Source organism: Pantherophis guttatus, chromosome 16 (assembly GCF_059756535.1).
Source record: "Pantherophis guttatus breed Tessera chromosome 16, ASM5975653v1, whole genome shotgun sequence".
Taxonomy (NCBI): domain Eukaryota; kingdom Metazoa; phylum Chordata; class Lepidosauria; order Squamata; family Colubridae; genus Pantherophis; species Pantherophis guttatus.
This window is the reverse complement of record NC_142078.1, coordinates 11,062,299-11,080,195: the sequence shown is the minus strand read 5'-3', so window position 1 is coordinate 11,080,195 and position 17,897 is coordinate 11,062,299. Positions and strand designations below refer to the sequence as shown.

General features: G+C 46.0%; 1 protein-coding gene across 2 annotated transcripts in view; it reads left to right on the top strand.

Moving 5' to 3' along the window:
* Positions 1-17,897, top strand: part of ARRDC1 (arrestin domain containing 1) — a 34,736-nt gene that overhangs the window by 9,319 nt on the left and 7,520 nt on the right. For both annotated transcript variants that reach the window (XM_060695048.2, XM_087880047.1), the window contains exons 2-5: positions 2,222-2,332; positions 14,711-14,761; positions 16,152-16,306; positions 17,289-17,471. In XM_060695048.2, the coding sequence (XP_060551031.1) occupies positions 2,222-2,332; positions 14,711-14,761; positions 16,152-16,306; positions 17,289-17,471 (500 nt within the window). The remainder of the gene's footprint in view (positions 1-2,221; positions 2,333-14,710; positions 14,762-16,151; positions 16,307-17,288; positions 17,472-17,897) is intronic.

Genomic DNA, 17,897 nt, shown 5'->3' with positions numbered 1-17,897 from the left:
AAATAGAACGAAACTGGATTGCAACAGGAAGGCAGAGAAAGAGAAAGGCAGTTAGCCAAATCACAGTCAGCAAAACTTGGGATGAACCGAATCGAACCGAACTGAACCGAACAGAACAGAACAGGAGTTGGAAGGGACCTTGGAGGTCTTCTAGTCCAACCCCCTGCTTAGGCAGGAAACCCTACACCACTTCAGACAAATGGTTATCCAACCTCTTCTTAAAAGCTTCCAGTGTTGGAGCATTCACAACTTCTGGAGGCAAGTCGTTCCACTGGTTAATTGTTTTCACTGTCAGGAAATTTCTCCTTACTTCTGAGCTGCTTCTCATCTTGATTAGTTTCCACCCACTGCTTCTTGGGAGATCCACAAAGAACATTAAATATATATATATATATATATATATATATATAATGGCCGAGGAGCTTCCCGTAAGACGATGGGGGTTATAGCTCAGGTAACTCACAGTCATCTTTTTCCTCCGAGGAGCAAACCCTAATTTAGCCCCTTGAATGATGTGCTAAGATAGATACTCTCAATAGAAGAGACTGGCTGGAGCCGGGATGAAGTCTTAAATCCGATTTTAATTTCCTTCGTATTGCAAGGCCATTAAAAACTAAGTAGAAAGAACCACTGTTCCGCTCGTGCATTATATTGTGGCTGCTCCCCCTTCGATCAGAGGGAAGGTGGACCATTTGAAGATCTTCCATTCTTTGGTCCGGTGGTGGACTCCGTACGTGGCTTGATTTTGGTTTAGCACAGAGAAGAGGGTTCACCCCCCCCCCACCTTAATGATTAAAAACAAAAACAAAACATTTGAAGATGGAGAAGCAGTCTGTTAAAGGAAGTGTTAACAGTTTCTTAATTTCCTTTCCAGTCAAAAGGACAGGAAATGAAGAGAGTTTGGCCTAATGATTAAGGCACCAGGGCTAGAAACAAGACTTTGTGAATTCTAGTCCTGCCTTAGGTATAAAAACCGACTGGGTGATTTTGGGCCGATCACTAGGAGATGGAGAGTTCTAGTCCTACCTTAGTGATAAAAACTGACTGGGTGATTTTGGGCCGATCACTAGGAGATGGAGAGTTCTAGTCCTACCTTAGTGATAAAAACTGACTGGGTGATTTTGGGCCGATCACTAGGAGATGTTGAGTTCTAGTCCTATCTTAGTGATAAAAACCGACTGGGTGATTTTGGGCCGATGACTAGGAGATGGGGAGTGCTAGTCCTACCTTAGTGATAAAAACCAACTGGGTGATTTTGGGCCGATCACTAGGAGATGGAGAGTTCTAGTCCTACCTTAGTCATAAAAACCGACTGGGTGATTTTGGGCCGATCACTAGGAGATGGGGAGTTCTAGTCCTATCTTAGTGATAAAAACCGACTGGGTGATTTTGGGCCGATCACTAGGAGATGGGGAGTTCTAGTCCTACCTTAGTGATAAAAACCGACTGGGTGATTTTGGGCCGATGACTATGAGATGGAGAGTTCTAGTCCTATCTTAGTGATAAAAACCGACTGGGTGATTTTGGGCCGATCACTAGGAGATGGAGAGTTCTAGTCCTATCTTAGTCATAAAAACTGACTGGGTGATTTTGGGCCGATTACTATAAGATGGTGAGTTCTAGTCCTACCTTAGTGATAAAAACCGACTGGGTGATTTTGGGTCGATCACTAGGAGATGGGGAGTGCTAGTCCTACCTTAGTGATAAAAACCAACTGGGTGATTTTGGGCCGATGACTAGGAGATGGAGAGTTCTAGTCCTACCTTAGTGATAAAAACCAACTGGGTGATTTTGGGCTGATCACTATGAGATGGTGAGTTCTAGTCCTACCTTAGTCATAAAAACCGACTGGGTGATTTTGGGGCGATCACTAGGAGATGGTGAGTTCTAGTCCTACCTTAGTCATAAAAACCGACTGGGTGATTTTGGGGCGATCACTAGGAGATGGGGAGTTCTAGTCCTACCTTAGTCATAAAAACCGACTGGGTGATTTTGGGGCGATCACTAGGAGATGGGGAGTTCTAGTCCTACTTTAGTCATAAAAACCGACCGGGTGATTTTGGGGCGATCACTAGGAGATGGGGAGTTCTAGTCCTGCTTTAGCCATGAAAGCCAGCTGGGTGATTTTGAGCCAATCCCTCCCTCTCTCAGCTCAACCCACCTCACAAGGTTGTTGTTGTGGGGAAAATTGGATTCATCCTTCTTCTTTCTCATCTTCTAGCCATCAAAGTGAGCTGCGTGGGCTCCTGTGGAGTGTCCAGCAAGATAAACGACACGGCGTGGACTGTGGAAGAGCAGTATTTCAATACCACGCTGTCCCTGGCAGATAAAGGTAAGAAGGAAGCAGATTTTTGGGGAGGTGAAGCCGGAGAAGAAAGACCTGTTAGATGGCTTGCTTGTTCTTCAGGCTCTGTTTGAACCAGAAGTTGCTTAACTTCTTAATTTTCTTTCTTGTGTTGGCCTGGCTGGCCGAAAGAGAATTATTTGGTGGAGAGCTGGGAGTTTTGAGGTGATGGGGCCAATCGCCAGGAGATGGTGAATTCTAGTCCTGGTTTAGGCATGAAAGTTGGCTGTGAGTTCTAGTCCCAACTTAGGTATGAAAGTCAGTTGGGTGACTTTGAGCCAATCACCAGGAGATGGTGAGTTCTAGTTCCGGTTTAGGAATAAATGCCAGCTGGGTAACCTCGGGCCAATCACTAGCAGACGGCGAGTTCTAGTCCTGCCTTAGACATGAAATTCAGCTGGGTGACTTTGAGCCAATCACCAGGAGATGGTGAGTTCTAGTTCCATCTTAAATATAAATGCCATCTGGGTAACCTTGGGCCAATCATGAAAATATTGTGAGTTCTAGTCCCACCTTAGGCACGAAAGCCAGCTGGGTGACTTTGAGCCAATCACCAGGAGATGGTGAGTTCTAGTTCCATCTTAAATATAAATGCCATCTGGGTAACCTTGGGCCAATCATGAAAATATTGTGAGTTCTAGTCCCACCTTAGGCACGAAAGCCAGCTGGGTGACTTTGAGCCAATCACCAGGAGACTGTGAGTTCTAGTCCCACCTTAGACATGAAAGCCAGCTAAATGACATTAGGCCAATCACCAAGAGATGGTGAGTTCTAGTCCCACCTTAGGCACAAAAGCCAGCTGGGTGACTTTGAGCCAATCACCAGGAGACTGTGAGTTCTAGTCCTGCCTTAGACATGAAAGCCAGCTGGGTGACATTGGGCCAATCACCAAGAGATGGTGAATTCTAGTCCCACCTTAGGAACGAAAGCCAGCTGGGTGACTTTGAGCTAATCACTAGGAGATGGTGAGTTCTAGTCCCGTCTTAGCCATGAAAGCCAGCTAAATGACATTGGGCCAATCACCAAGAGACGATGAGTTCTAGTCCCACCTTAGGCACGAAAGCCAGCTGGGTGACTTTGAGCCAATCACCAGGAGACGGTGAGTTCTAGTCCCACCTTAGACATGAAAGCCAGCTAAATGACATTGGGCCAATCACCAAGAGACGGTGAGTTCTAGTCCCACCTTAGGCACGAAAGCCAGCTGGTTGACTTTGAGCCAATCACTAGGAGACGGTGAGTTCTAGTCCCACCTTAGACATGAAAGCCAGCTAAGTGACATTGGGCCAATCACCAAGAGATAGTGAGTTCTAGTCCCACCTTAGGCACGAAAGCCAGCTGGGTGACTTTGGATCGATCACCAAAAAAAGGTGATTTTTAATCGTGGCTTAGGCACGAAAGTCATCTGGATGACTTTGGGCCAGTACCCCCTCTCTCAGGCCAACCCGCCTGACAGGGTTGTTTTTTTCTGGACAAGGGTTGCACAATTTGTCGACTCAGCCACACTGGGGCTCCCCCCCCTCAATCCTTGTAATCCATCACCCATGTTTTACACGCTCTGCCATTAATCGAAGAAGGCAGGTTAAGATTTAGCAGGAGCCGTGGGAGAGAGAGAGAGAGAGAGAGAGAGAGAGAGAGAGAGAGAGAGAGAGAAGAGGAGGAGGAGGGAGAGAAAGTAGGCCGTCCTTCAGGAAGATTATCTGAAAGAACCAGCACAAAATAATGAGAGGAGGGAAACTTTCCAATCGGGGACCCAGCCAAGTCTCCAGCTGCAGTTTCCTCGCTTTGAAGAAAAGCAGCCAAATTTCTCTGCATAAAGTTCAAGGTGCCGGAGAAACAAACTGGCTATTGTGGAATTCTGAGTGGGAGGGTGGGTGGGGGGGGGGTGGAGAGGGGTGGGAAATCACACCCTGGACACAGTGACCCTGGCTTCAGGAGTTGCCACTCCTTCTGTCTCCTAATCTCCAAAGCCTCCCGTTTCGGCTTCCCTGCCCCAGCGCAGAACAAAGCAAGATGCATCAGAGTCTTGTTTTGCAAAATTTAGCTAACATAAAAGGGATTTTAAGATTGCTTGGGAGGAGGGGGAGGAGGAAAAAGAGGAAGGAGAAAAGAGAAGAGAAATAAGGAAGGGGAGGAAGAGGAGAAGGGAGAGAGAAGGGAAAGGAGAGGAGGGGGACGGGGGGGGAAAAGAGGAAGGAGAGGAAGGAGAAGAGGAGAAAGGAGAAAGAAGAGACAGGAGAAAGGAGGAGAAAGGAGGAAAGGAGAAGAGAAAGGAGAAGGAAGAGAAAGGAGAAAGGAGAGGAGAAAAAAGGGAAAAGGAGGAGAAAGGAGGAAAGAAGAAGAGAAAAGAGAAGGAAGAGAAAGGAGGAAAGAGAGGAGGAGGCTGCACTGTTACATTTTGTAAGGGTAATAAATGAAGACTGTTTAGCCTTCCTACAATCCAAGGAATTTATAACTGTCCTCATGAAGCACATGGCAGTAGGTGGTTCAACCAACCAACCTACCTACCTACCTACCTACCTACCTACCAACCAGCCAACCAACCAACCAACCAACCAACCAACCAACCAACCAACCAACCAGCCAGAAGACTTCACTGGTTGAAGGAACTTTTCAGACTAAAAAGACCAGCTCAATGAATTGAAGAAGAGCTGTCTCTAACATTACATCCTTCTCCTCCTCCTCCTTCTCCTCCTCCTCTTCCTCTCCCCTTCTGGAACAGATGATGTTACCTAGTTGGGTCATGAAATGTCTGCAAGAAAACCACCAAGCTCAGGGACACCAAGGATCTCACAGTCCTTTTCTTCCTCCTCCTCCTCCTCTCCTCTTCCTCCTCCTCCTCCTCCTCCTCCCTCCTCCTCCTCATTCTCCTCCTCCTCCCTTCTAGCACTGATCATGTTCCCTAGTTGGGTAATGAAATGTCTGGAAGAAAACAAAAAAGGTCAGAGAGCACCGAGAACCCCTTATCTCTTCTTCTTCTTCTTCTTCTTCTTCTTCTTCTTCTTCTTCTTCTTCTTCTTCTTCTTCTTCTTCTTCTTCTTCTTCTTCTTCTTCTTCTTCTTCTTCTTCTTCTTCTTCCTCTTCTTCTTCTTCTTCTTCTTCTTCTTCTTCTTCTTCTTCTTCTTCTTCTTCTTCTTCTTCTTCTTCTTCTTCTTCTTCTTCTCCTCCTTCTCCTCCTTCTCCTCCTCCTCCTCCTCCTCCTCCTCCTCCTCTTCTTCTCCTCTTCTTCTTCTTCTTCTTCTTCTTCCTCCCCCTCCCCCTCCCCCTCCCTTCCCTTCCCTAAACTACAAACATTCTCCTTTATTGAAAAGAACAGCCCCCAAACCCGTGGATCCAAAAAAAAAAGAGAGGAAAGAATTCAGGGCCTTGACCTCGAGGTTAGGGGATCGACACAGGATTTCAATTCTGGCAGATCTTCTGCATGCAGAGAGTCTTCCACCCAACTCAGGCATGCAACAGGCACTTTTGAGATTTTTGAAGTTCCTGCTAGCGTCTTCTGCTGAACACCCAGGGACTAGCTAGCTGGTAGGTCAATTTCCTCAATTTTGCAACCCAGGCTGCAGAGAGCGAAGACGGTCACTCCCCATCCCCCCGCTCCACATCTAAGCAGGAAACATAAAGTCTGAGCGTGCTTTAGGACCATACCTGTCACCTCCTGGCTCCTGTTTTTCCATTTGACGTCACCTTCCTGGCCCGTTTACGGTAAAGGTGAAATGAATCATGCACCTAGCAACCAGGACGTCTTGGCCGTAACAGGAGAAGCACAGATTCGGGGCAGCAGTTCACCCAACCTCAGTTAGGTGACACACACAGCTTTAAAATTGCTCTGAATGTGAGGGGAGATTCAGAGAGAGGGATCCAGTCCTTCTGGTGGCCACCTAGAATATACATTTTTTTAGATCTCAGAAGATGTGTCCGCAAGAGGCAACGTGTGGCTGACCTTGTCTTAGCTTCTAAGTTTGGCAGCTAAGCAGAGTTAGAGCTTGTTAATCTCTGGAGAGAAACAAGAAATTTCAGAGAGCAAAGCCCATTCGTTAGTAGCACTGATGAGGTTACCTAGTTTGGTAAGGAGATGTCTGCAAGAAAACAACCAAGTTCACAGAGGGCCAAGGACCTCCCCCAATCATCTTCTCCTTCTCCTCCTCCTCCTCCATGGAAACCTCACTCCCACTTCTTCTTCTTCTTCTTCTTCTTCTTCTTCTTCTTCTTCTTCTTCTTCTTCTTCTTCTTCTTCTTCTTCTCCTTCTCCTTCTCCTCCTCCTCCTCCTTCTCCTTCTCCTCCTCCTCCTCCTCCTCCTCCTCCTCCTCCTCCTCCTCGGAAACCCCACTCCCACTTCTTGTTCTTCTTGTTGTTGTTGATGTTGTTCTTCTTCTTGTTGTTGTTGTTCTCCTTCTCCTCCTCCTCCTCCTCCTCCTCCTCCTCCTCCTCCTCCTCCTCCTCCTCCTCCTCCTCCTCCTCCTCCTCGGAAACCCCACTCCCACTTCTTGTTCTTCTTCTTGTTGTTGTTGTTCTTCTTCTTCTTGTTGTTGTTCTCCTTCTCCTTCTCCTTCTTCTCCTTCTCCTCCTCCTCCTCCTCGGAAACCCCACTCCCACTTCTTGTTCTTCTTCTTGTTGTTGTTCTTCTTCTTCTTGTTGTTGTTGTTCTCCTTCTCCTTCTTCTCCTTCTCCTCCTCCTCCTCCTCGGAAACCCCACTCCCACTTCTTCTTCTTCTTCTTGTTGTTGTTGTTCTTCTTCTTGTTGTTGTTGTTCTCCTTCTCCTTCTCCTCCTCCTCCTCCTCCTCCTCCTCCTCCTCCTCCTCCTCCTCCTCCTCCTCCTCCTCCTCCTCCTCGGAAACCCCACTCCCACTTCTTGTTCTTCTTCTTGTTGTTGTTCTTCTTCTTGTTGTTGTTGTTCTCCTTCTCCTTCTCCTTCTTCTCCTTCTCCTCCTCCTCCTCCTCGGAAACCCCACTCCCACTTCTTGTTCTTCTTCTTGTTGTTGTTGTTGTTCTTCTTGTTGTTGTTGTTCTCCTTCTCCTTCTCCTTCTCCTTCTCCTCCTCCTCCTCCTCCTCCTCCTCCTCCTCCTCCTCCTCCTCCTCCTCCTCCTCCTCCTCGGAAACCCCACTCTCACTTCTTCTTCTTCTTCTTCTTCTTCTTGTTCTTCTTGTGGTTGTTGTTGTTCTCCTTCTCCTTCTCCTTCTTCCTCCTCCTCCTCCTCTTCCTCTTCCTCTTCTTCTTCCTCCTCTCCTCTCCTCTCCTCTCCTTTCCTTTCCTCTCCTCTCCTCCTCCTCCTCCTCCTGCTGCTGTTAGCTACTTTGGTAATGAAGTGTTTTCTTGGTTGCAAAAAAACAACCAAGTTCACAGAGCACCAAGGGGCCCCACAATCTTCCTTCTCCTCCTCCTCCTCCTACTGTTACCTAGTTTGGTCATGAAACGTCTGCAAGAAAAAACATCAGAGAGTCCAAGGACCCCCTGAAGGTTTTATAACACCGATAGACAAACAGATTAATGCTATGTAAAAGATAACAGCCCGATAGCAAAAACAAAACAACCACTGGTCCTTTGGACTTGATGGATGACTTCACCAGTCTCGGCTTATTTATTTAATTCATGTTATTCGGGGAAACGTTTTTCCCATCCCGGCTGCCATCCGAGGGATAGGTAGGACAGAGGCAAAGAAAAGCAACCACAGCATGAGAAAAGCAATGTCAGAAATGTGTGCAGGGCTTCCTGCTTGGGTGGGTGGGTGGGGGGTTGGACTAGATGACCTCCAAAGTCCCTTCCCACTCGGTTAAGGCTAGAAAAGGGGGGTTTATTTATTTATTTTTTTAATAGAGGAGAGTTTGATCGCTGCACCCAAATTTCCTCCAGGGGTGGGTGAGGAATGAGATGCGAATCATGGGAAATGTTGCCAGCTGGTGGGTCCTACTTTACTCCTCGTATCCCCGGGGCTCTTTTAGAAAGAGAAGGGGCACCACGAACTCAAAATAAACAGGCAGGTTGTCAGCGAGGGGACCAGCCGCAAAAGGGGAAAACGAGTTGAAAGAAAGGGAGACCGTGTAAGAAACACACACCCTGTTCCCTTGGAGGTTACAAAGTCTAAAAAAAAAAAAAAGGAGAAGAAGCTCAACCGGTTTTCTTGTTCCATTCCGTCCAATTCTCTCTCTTTTTTCCCCTTGCTTTTCTTTGTCCTCTGATGACTCAGCCCCAAATTCCTCTGCTCTACACACCCTGCTCCACTGGTTGTTGAACGGTGGTTGCAAGTCAAGGACACACAAACACACTCACTCACTCATTCTCTCTCTTTCTCTTCTTTCTATCCATCCATCCATCCTTTTATCTATCTACCCAGCTATTTATTATTTATCTATCATTTATCATTTATCATGTACCTAGGCTCCACTCCTATATCTATCCATCCATCTATTCCTCTACTTCTCTCTCTCTCTCTCACACACACACACTTATCTATCATTTATCTATCTATCTAATATCTATCATTTATCTATCATTTATCTCTTTCTATCATCTGTCTATCATTTATCTATCTATCTAATATCTATCTATCTAATATCTGTCTGTCTGTCTATCTATCTATCTATCTATCATTTATCTATCTATCTAATTATCTCTGTCTCTATCTATCTACCTATCTACCTATCTACCATCTATCTAACTTTCTATCATCTACCTGTCTGTCCGCGTCCATCCATCCATCCATCCATCCATCTATCATCTATCTATCTATCTATCTATCTATCTATCTATCTATCTATCTATCTGTCTGTCTATCTATCCATCATCTGTCTGTCTGCGTCTGTCCATCCATCTATCCCTATCCCTATCCCTATCCCTATCCCTATCCCTATCCCTATCTCTATCTCTATTTCTATCTATCTATCTATCTATCTATCTATCTATCTATCTATCTATCTATCTGTCTGTCTATCTATCCATCATCTGTCTGTCCGCGTCTGTCCATCCATCTATCCCTATCTCTATCTCTATCTCTATCTCTATCTCTATCTCTATCTATCTATCTTTTGGACTTTCTGACAAGCAAAGTCAATGGGAAGCCAGATTCACTTAACAACCGTGTTGCCGATTTAACGGCAGCGATCCACTTAACAACGGCAGCAAATAAAGTTGCAAAGCGGGGCAAAGCTCGCTTAACAACAGAAATTTGGGGCTCCATTGTGGTCGTAAGTCGAGGACCGCCTGCCTATATAACCACAAACCTATTTCATCAGCCAACCCGAAATCCAAGTTTCATTCTTTCCAACCAAAGCGCAAAATCCAAAATGGAAAAGAAAATGGGATACGTTCTGTTCCTCGAATTCTTTTCAATCCATCGAGCCATCAACTTTTTGTTTGCTTTTTGCTGCGGGAAAATCATATCTATATTTCTGTTTTAACGCCTGTGAATGCTTTTCTGCTGTTTTTCCACGGAATACTTCAATGGTGAGAAGCACGTTTGCAAGTCAGGCTGGTTTTCTCTTCCTGGGCCGAGCCAGAAACCGATGCATTGCTTCGCGCTAATGGGAGAGGAAGAGAAAGTATTGGAAAAAGGAGGAAAAATTCTCTCTCTCTCTTTTCTGCAAAGTTTTGCAGCCTGATTTTTCTCTCCTTGGTGTGCTTGGTCCCACTTTGCAAGAAGTTGGCAGGCTGAAATGTGTTTTCCAGCCATTTGGGGAAGGAAGGCAGCAGCTTTTCGACATAATACCTGATTTTTATTTTCTCCCAGAGGTATTTTTAGCTGGGGGGGAAAAAAACCTTTGTGAAATAAATACTTCTGTGTAGGGAAACACTGAGCTCTTTGTCCTGGGGAGAAGTGACGTACGTTTGAGGTGGAAACTGGATTTAAGGCCCTCCCTTCTCCTTCTGGGAGCAAACAATAATTCTGGGGAAAGGGTATAATTGGAGAAACTGGACTGACGCCTCCTGTTTATGAGTTTTCCAAATTCATTTCCACAAAGCAAACTCAACAGGTGAGAAGCTAAGCAGGATCGGCTCGGGCTCAGGTTTGGATGGGGGGGGCGGGCGGCCATAAAATACCAAGGCTGTAGGCTAGGCTAGGAAGTCAAAACAAGGTCCTGAAAGACGGCAGCGGAAGCTCCTCTTGAACTGTGGCCAAACACAGGTGGTCCTTGACTTATGACCATAATTTGAGCCCCAGATTTCCGTTGCTAAGCAAGACGGCTGTTAAGCGAATTTTTGCTCCATTGTACGACCTAGCGTGCCATCATGTTTAAGTGAATCCCTGCAGTCGTCAAGTTAGTCACACCATCGTTAAGTGAATCAAAAGGTCACAAAAAGGGATCATATGACCCTGGGACACTGCAACCATCGTACATACAGATAGTCCTCGACTTACGACGGTTCCCTTAGCGACCGTTTGAAGTTACAACGGTGCTGAACAAAAGTCACTCATAGCCGTTTTTCACGTTTACGACCGTTGTAGCATCCCAATCAAAATTCAGATGCTTGGGAACGGACTCGCATTTACGACGGTTGCCGTGTCCATTTCTGTGACCTTCGGACCAGCCGAGTCAACCAGGAAAACCAGATTTGCTTAAAAAAACTCCCGTTACTAATGTGACAGCTGCGGAAATTCACTTAACAACTGTGGCAATTAAGGCCGTAACATGGAGCCAAATTCACTTAGCAAACGCTTCACTTTGCAACACAAATTTGGGGCTCCGTCATGGTCGTAAGGCGAGGACCTACTTGTACACGCCGGTTGCCAAGCGCCCAAATTTTTATCGTGGGACTCCAGGGATGCTGCAAGGATTGTTGGAAAAAATTGCTTTTTTTCCAGTGCCGTCGCAACTTCAGACAGTCCCTAAACGAATCAGAAGACATCAGGAATTGAGCAAGATTCTTGGAGTTAAAAGTGGAAAGAGGTGGAGTCTCTTTCAAAGAGACGGCGGGTCACCAAAAAAACAAATAACAAAAAACGGAAATGCAACTTTGGTTGCCGGGAGCCTCTTTCGAACGATCAATCCTTGCGGTGACGAACGGCTGAACTTTTCTTCTCCTTTTCTCACGGAGGGGAAAGAAACGGCGACGAGGGCCAAGATAAACCTCACGTGTCCTTAGTTGCTCCAGAAAAAGGAAAAGAAAAAAGAAAAAAAAGAGAGAGAGAGTTTCTTTATTTGGCAAACAAGCTCCCCATTTTTAGCCGCTCTTGGACGGCCTTCAACATTTCTCGTCTTCTTCCCACATGGATTCACCAGAAGCAGCCGAGAGTCGTCTGCGTAGGGCTGGAAACAGAGCTGGTTGGAAAGCAACCAACTCCTTTTTGTTTATATATATATATGTGTGTGTGTGTTTCTCTTTAGCCAGGTTCTTCCTACGTAAACCAAGATTTTTAGTTCAGTGAAATCACAATCCACTAGTTTCTAGGCTTTTTTTAGGCAGGCAGCAAGCACCCTGCTGCCCATTGGGAGACTAAGGAGACTAAGATAGATCTATTTCGGACTTATTAGTCCTCATCAGTTAGCCACACCCTCATCTCATGTATCCTCCCTGTAAAGGTACAGTATTTGTTTTTTCTTTTCTTTTCGTAGGGCTTTATGTGTATTTCTCTTTAGCCAGGTTCTTCCTACGTAAACCAAGATTTTTATGCAGCCCTAGTTCAGTGAAATCACAATCCTCTAGTTTCTAGGCTTTTTTCATATATATGAATATATATATATATACACTGCTCAAAAAAATAAAGGGAACACAAGCAGAAGACATCCGAGATCTGAATGAATGAAATAGCCTTATTAAATACTTTGTTTGTTACATACAGTAGTTTTGTGTTCCCTTTAGTTGTTTGAGCAGTGTTTAAACTGTATGTGTGTGTGTGTGTGTGTGTGTGTGTGTGTGTGTATGTATGTATATATATATATATATATATATGTGTGTGTGTGTGTGTGTGTGTGTGTGTGTGTGTGTTTTTCTTCTAGCCAGGTTTTCCCTACGTAGCCAAGGTTTTTTTGTAGCTCCAGCTCAGTAGAATATGGGTAGAATAAGATATGGGTGTGGCCTACTGATGACAGCTAACGAGCTAGAAATGGATCTATTTAGGTCTCCCACCTAGCAGTTAGAGCTTGCTAGGTGTTAGAAAGGAAAAAAGCCCAGAACCGAGTAGATGTGATTCTACTGAGCTGGAGCTACAAAAAAACCTTGGCTACGTAGGGAAAACCTGGCTAGAAGAAAAACACACATAAACCCTACGAAGAAGTAAGAAATTATATATATATATATATATATATATATATATATATATATATATATATATATATATATATATATACATACACATACAGTTTATACACTGTATGTATATATATACAGTATATATATATATGCATAGTTAATATTTCGGGTTTCTTCCCGTGTAATTGTGGATATATCCCTAAAAGGGTAGAAGCGACGTTTCGGCAGAATCCCATCTGCCATCATCATCATCATATTATATATATATAACAAACTATTTTAAAAATACGAGTTCCATGTATATTAGTAAAAAAATGGAAGTTTAATACTCTGACAATGTCAGCAGATGGCTGACGAAAGCTTAGTAAAATAAAATTTTAATTCTTTTAAAATTTTAAAATCTTAAGTTCTGGAGTTCGCAGTATGTCTGCTTTTTTTTTTTACCAATATATCTCTCTCTTTCTCTCTGCAAACAATGACAATGTTTCTGAGCGATATACGGTATTCCTGAATCCTCCAATGCTCTTTGGGTCATTGGTAGGAAGTTTCCGCTGAGTTTTTCGGTACCCGCCGTCTTTGCATTGCGTTTCACTCTCCGCCGAAGATGGGTGGAGAATCTTAAAAAGCTGTTCTGACAGATGGTTTTATTAGAGGCCGCTGATGGAGCTCTTATCTACTGTCGTTTGAGTTAAACCCTGAAACCTGGATTAATCTGTCTCTGGCCGTTCGGTTACTCCCGATCTCCATCTACTGGCTAAACGGATTCATCACACCTGAACATTTTGGGATGGAGAAGAAGAAAATTGCAATTTATTGGACTGCTCCTCTCTCTCTTTCTCCGTCATCCAAGCAAGCTTTAAATACCAATAAAGGGGAATATATGTAGCTCCGGGTTGACATGAGGGTTGCTATGGTGCTCTCTGAGCTCGGTGGTTTTCTTGCAGACGTTTCATGACCCTGTTAGGTAACATCATCAGTGCTAGAAGGGGGGAGGAGGAGGAGGAAGAAGAGAAGAAGGATTGTGGGGGTCCTTGGTGCTCTCTGAGTTTGGTGGTTTTTCATGCAGACGTTTCGTGACCCAAAGTAGGTAACATCATCAGTGCTAGAAGGGAGTGGGACTGGGAGGACTGTGGGGGTCCTTGATGATCTTTGAGCTTGATGGTTTTCTTGAAGACCTTTCATGACCCAACTAGGTAGCATCATCAGTATTAGTGGGTAGAATGCTAATAAGCAACAAACCCCACACTCACTAGCATTGATTATATTATCTAGTTGGGTAATGAAATGTCTGCAAGAAACAACCAAGCTCAGAGAGCGCCAAGGACCCCACAGTCCTCCTCCTCCTCCTCCTCCTCCTCCTCTTCCTCTTCCTCTTCCTCCTCCTCCTCCTCTTCCTCCTCCTCCTCCTCTTCCTCCTCTTCCTCCTCCTCCTTCTCCTCTTCCGCCGCCACGGCCTCCCTTCTAGCACTGATGATGTTACCTAGATGAAGAATGAAATGTTTGCAAAAAACAACAACAACACATACCAAGGTCCAAAAGCACCAAAGAGCCCACTATCACCCTCCTCCTCCTCCTCCTCCTCCTCCTCCTCCTCCTCCTCCTCCTCCTCCTCCTCCTCCTCCTCCTCCTCAACCAAACTCCCTTCTAGCACTGATGAAGTTACCTAGTTGGGTAATGAAACATCTGCAAGGAAACCACCAAGCTCAGAGATCATCAAGGACCCCACAGTCTTCCTCTTCCTCTTCCTCCTCCTCCTCCTCCCTTCTAGCACTGATGATGTTACCTAGATGAAGAATGAAATGTTTGCAAAAAAAACAACAACAACACATACCAAGGTCCGAAAGCACCAAAGAGCCCACTATCACCCTCCTCCTCCTCCTCCTCCCTCCCTCCCTCCCTCCCTCCCTCTCTCTCTCTCTAAACCCCACTCCCTTCTAGCACTGATGATGTTACCTAGTTGGGTCATGAAACGCCTGCAAGGAAACCACCAAGCTCAGAGAGCACCGAGGACTCCCCCATCAAGCTTTAAATACTGTAACCCTTTCCAAGCAGAATGAATTCTTCTTCCACTGTTTCTTGATCTGAAAAAATAATAATAATCCACGAACGGTTTGCTCATTGATGGATAGCCGACCAAATGTCTGACTTTTTCCTCTCCTCTTTTTTGCTCTTCTGTTTTTCAGGGATGCTGTCCACTGGCGAGCACACCTTTCCGTTCCGTTTTTTGCTGCCAGGTACTTGGGATTTTTCTTCCTGTTCTCTGGTACAGGTTTGTGATTATACTGGAACTCCACACTTCTCACTTTTAACTCTCCGCATGCTCTTGGATCTCTGATTTGGAGCGGCGCGGTGGCCTAGAGGCGGAGCTCTCGCCTCACAATCGGGAGGCTGTGAGTTCGATCCTAGGTAGAGGCGGATATTTCTCTCTCTCTCTGGGCACAATGAGAAATATATCTGCCGAACAAAACTCCGCACTGGCGTCAGGAAGGGCATTCGGCCAGTAAAACACTCTGATAGCTCCATTCAATTGCCCGGATTCCACCCCACAAGGGATTATGGGGTCGTTAAACGATGATGATGGTGATGATGATGCGCTTTGATCTCTGATCGATTGGGGTGGTAAACATTTAAATGCTGGCTACGGTTTTCTCTCCCTAACCCTAACCAGGGGAAATGGCGGTGACTGGCTGCTCATATGTTTAAATATTTTCTAGAAGGGCTTATTTTTGGGATAGGGTTTATTTTCGGGGAGGGCTTATTATCCGGGGGGGATTTTGGGGGGAGGGTTTATTTTGGGGGGGCTTATTATCTGGGGAGGGCTCATTTTCAGGGGAGGGTTTATTTTCAGGGGTATTTTCAGGGGAGGGTTTATTTTCGGGGGGTATTTTCAGGGGAGGGTTTATTTTCAGGGGAGGGTTTATTTTCAGGGGTATTTTCAGGGGAGGGTTTATTTTCAGGGGTATTTTCAGGGGAGGGTTTATTTTCAGGGGAGGGTTTATTTTCAGGGGTATTTTCAGGGGAGGGTTTATTTTCAGGGGAGGGTTTATTTTCAGGGGAGGGTTTATTTTCAGGGGAGGGTTTATTTTCAGGGGAGGGTTTATTTTCGGGGGGGGTATTTTCAGGGGAGGGTTTATTTTCAGGGGAGGGTTTATTTTCGGGGGGGGTATTTTCAGGGGAGGGTTTATTTTCAGGGGAGGGTTTATTATCCAGGGAGGGCTTATTATTTGGGGAGGGCTTATTATTCCGGGGGGGTATTTTTGGGGGAGGGTTTATTTTTTTGGGGGGGCTTATTATCTGGGGAGGGCTTATTTTCAGGGGAGGGTTTATTTTCAGGGGAGGGTTTATTTTCGGGGGGTATTTTCAGGGGAGGGTTTATTTTCAGGGGAGGGTTTATTTTCGGGGGGTATTTTCAGGGGAGGGTTTATTTTCGGGGGGTATTTTCAGGGGAGGGTTTATTTTTTGGGGGGTGTTTTCAGGGGAGGGTTTATTTTGGGGGGTATTTTCAGGGGAGGGTTTATTTTCAGGGGAGGGTTTATTATCCAGGGAGGGCTTATTATTCGGGGAGGGCTTATTTTCGGGGAAACACGGTATATTCTTTTTTTCTTGTCTTCCTGGGAAACCCAGCCTCGGCCCCCACCTCCTTCGAAGGTCCTTTTGGAAAGGTGATGCACCAGGTGAAAGCTGTCATCGAGACCCCACGGTTTTCCAAGGACCACAAGTGCCACAAGGTCTTCTACGTTCTCTGTCCGCTGAATCTGAACGACATCCCAGATATTGAGGCAAGTTGGGGACGGGAGGTTGCTGACCCCCCAAACGCTAACCCACTTTGGTTCTTTCTTCCCCCCCCAAAAAACATTCTTTTTTATTGATACATTTTTGTTTGATAATGTTGTGGTCGCCCTGGAGTGGGGTGGGAATGGAGATTTTGCAATATCCTTCCCCTGGAGTGGGGAGGGAATGGGGATTTTGCAATATCCTTCCCCTGGAGTGGGGTGGGAATGGAGATTTTGCAGTATCCTTCCCTGGAGTGGGGAGGGAATGGGGATTTTGCAGTATCCTTCCCTGGAGTGGGGTGGGAATGGAGATTTTGCAATATCCTTCCCTGGAGTGGGGTGGGAATGGGGATTTTGCAGTATCCTTCCCTGGAGTGGGGTGGGAATGGAGATTTGGCAGTATCCTTCCCCCAGGAATGGAATGGGAATGGAGATTTTGCAGTATCCTTCCCCTGGAGTGGGGTGGGAATGGAGATTTGGCAGTATCCTTCCCCTGGAGTGTGGTGGGAATGGAGATTTGGCAGTATCCATCCCCTGGAGTGGGGTGGGAATGGGGATTTTGCAGTATCCTTCCCCTGGAGTGTGGTGGGAATGGAGATTTGGCAGTATCCTTCCCTGGAGTGGGGCGGGAATGGGGATTTTGCCATATCCTTCCCCCAGAAATGGGATGCGAATGGAGATTTTGCAGTATCCTTCCCCTGGAGTGGGGAGGGAATGGGGATTTTGCAGTATCCTTCCCCTGGATTGGGGAGGGAACGGAGATTTTATAATATCCTTCCCCTGCCATGCCCACCAAGCCACGCCCACAGAACCGGTAGTAACCCACCACTGATCAGTAGTATTGGCTGTGGTCCACACAGAAATCAGAAATTCTTCTTCTCCTTGGTTGGGAGATTACAGGAACTGTGTCAACAACACGCGAGGAGTTTCTTCAGCTGATGTCCACTCAGCTGACCCAGCCGTCTTCTTTCTGTTTCACCCCCTGCAGCAATGCAACACCAACTCCATCACCAAGAAGTTCAGCTACAAGCTTGTGAAAACGGGAAACGTGGTTTTAACGGCCACCACCGATCTCAAGGGTTACACCGTCGGGCAGGTCATCCAGTTGCGAACGGACATCGAGAACAAATCTGGCCGGGACACCAGCACCATTGTGGCAAGTCTTATCCAGGTAACCGCGTCGCTTGAAGATGGCATTGGGGTGCCAAGTTGGGTTGGTTTGTGGTCTCGAGGTATTTGGCCCTGTGTCTTTCCCTCTCAGCTTCCTCCATGAGTTATTCATTATATATATATATGAACATTGAGATGGATGGATGGAATGAATGAAGGGAAGGAAGGGTGGAAGGAAGGAAAGGTGGAAGGAAAGACGGAAGGCTGGAAGGAAGGAAGAAAGGAATGGTAGATGGAAGGGAGGGAGGGAGGGAAGGATGAATGGAAGGAAGGGTGGAAGGAAGGAAGAGTAGATGGAGGGGAGGGAGGGAAGGAAGGATGGAAGGAAGGAAGGGTGGAAGGAAAGACAGAAGGCTGGAAGGAAGGAAGAAAGGAATAGTAGATGGAAGGAAGGGAGGGAGGGAAGGATGGAAGGAAGGGTGGAAGG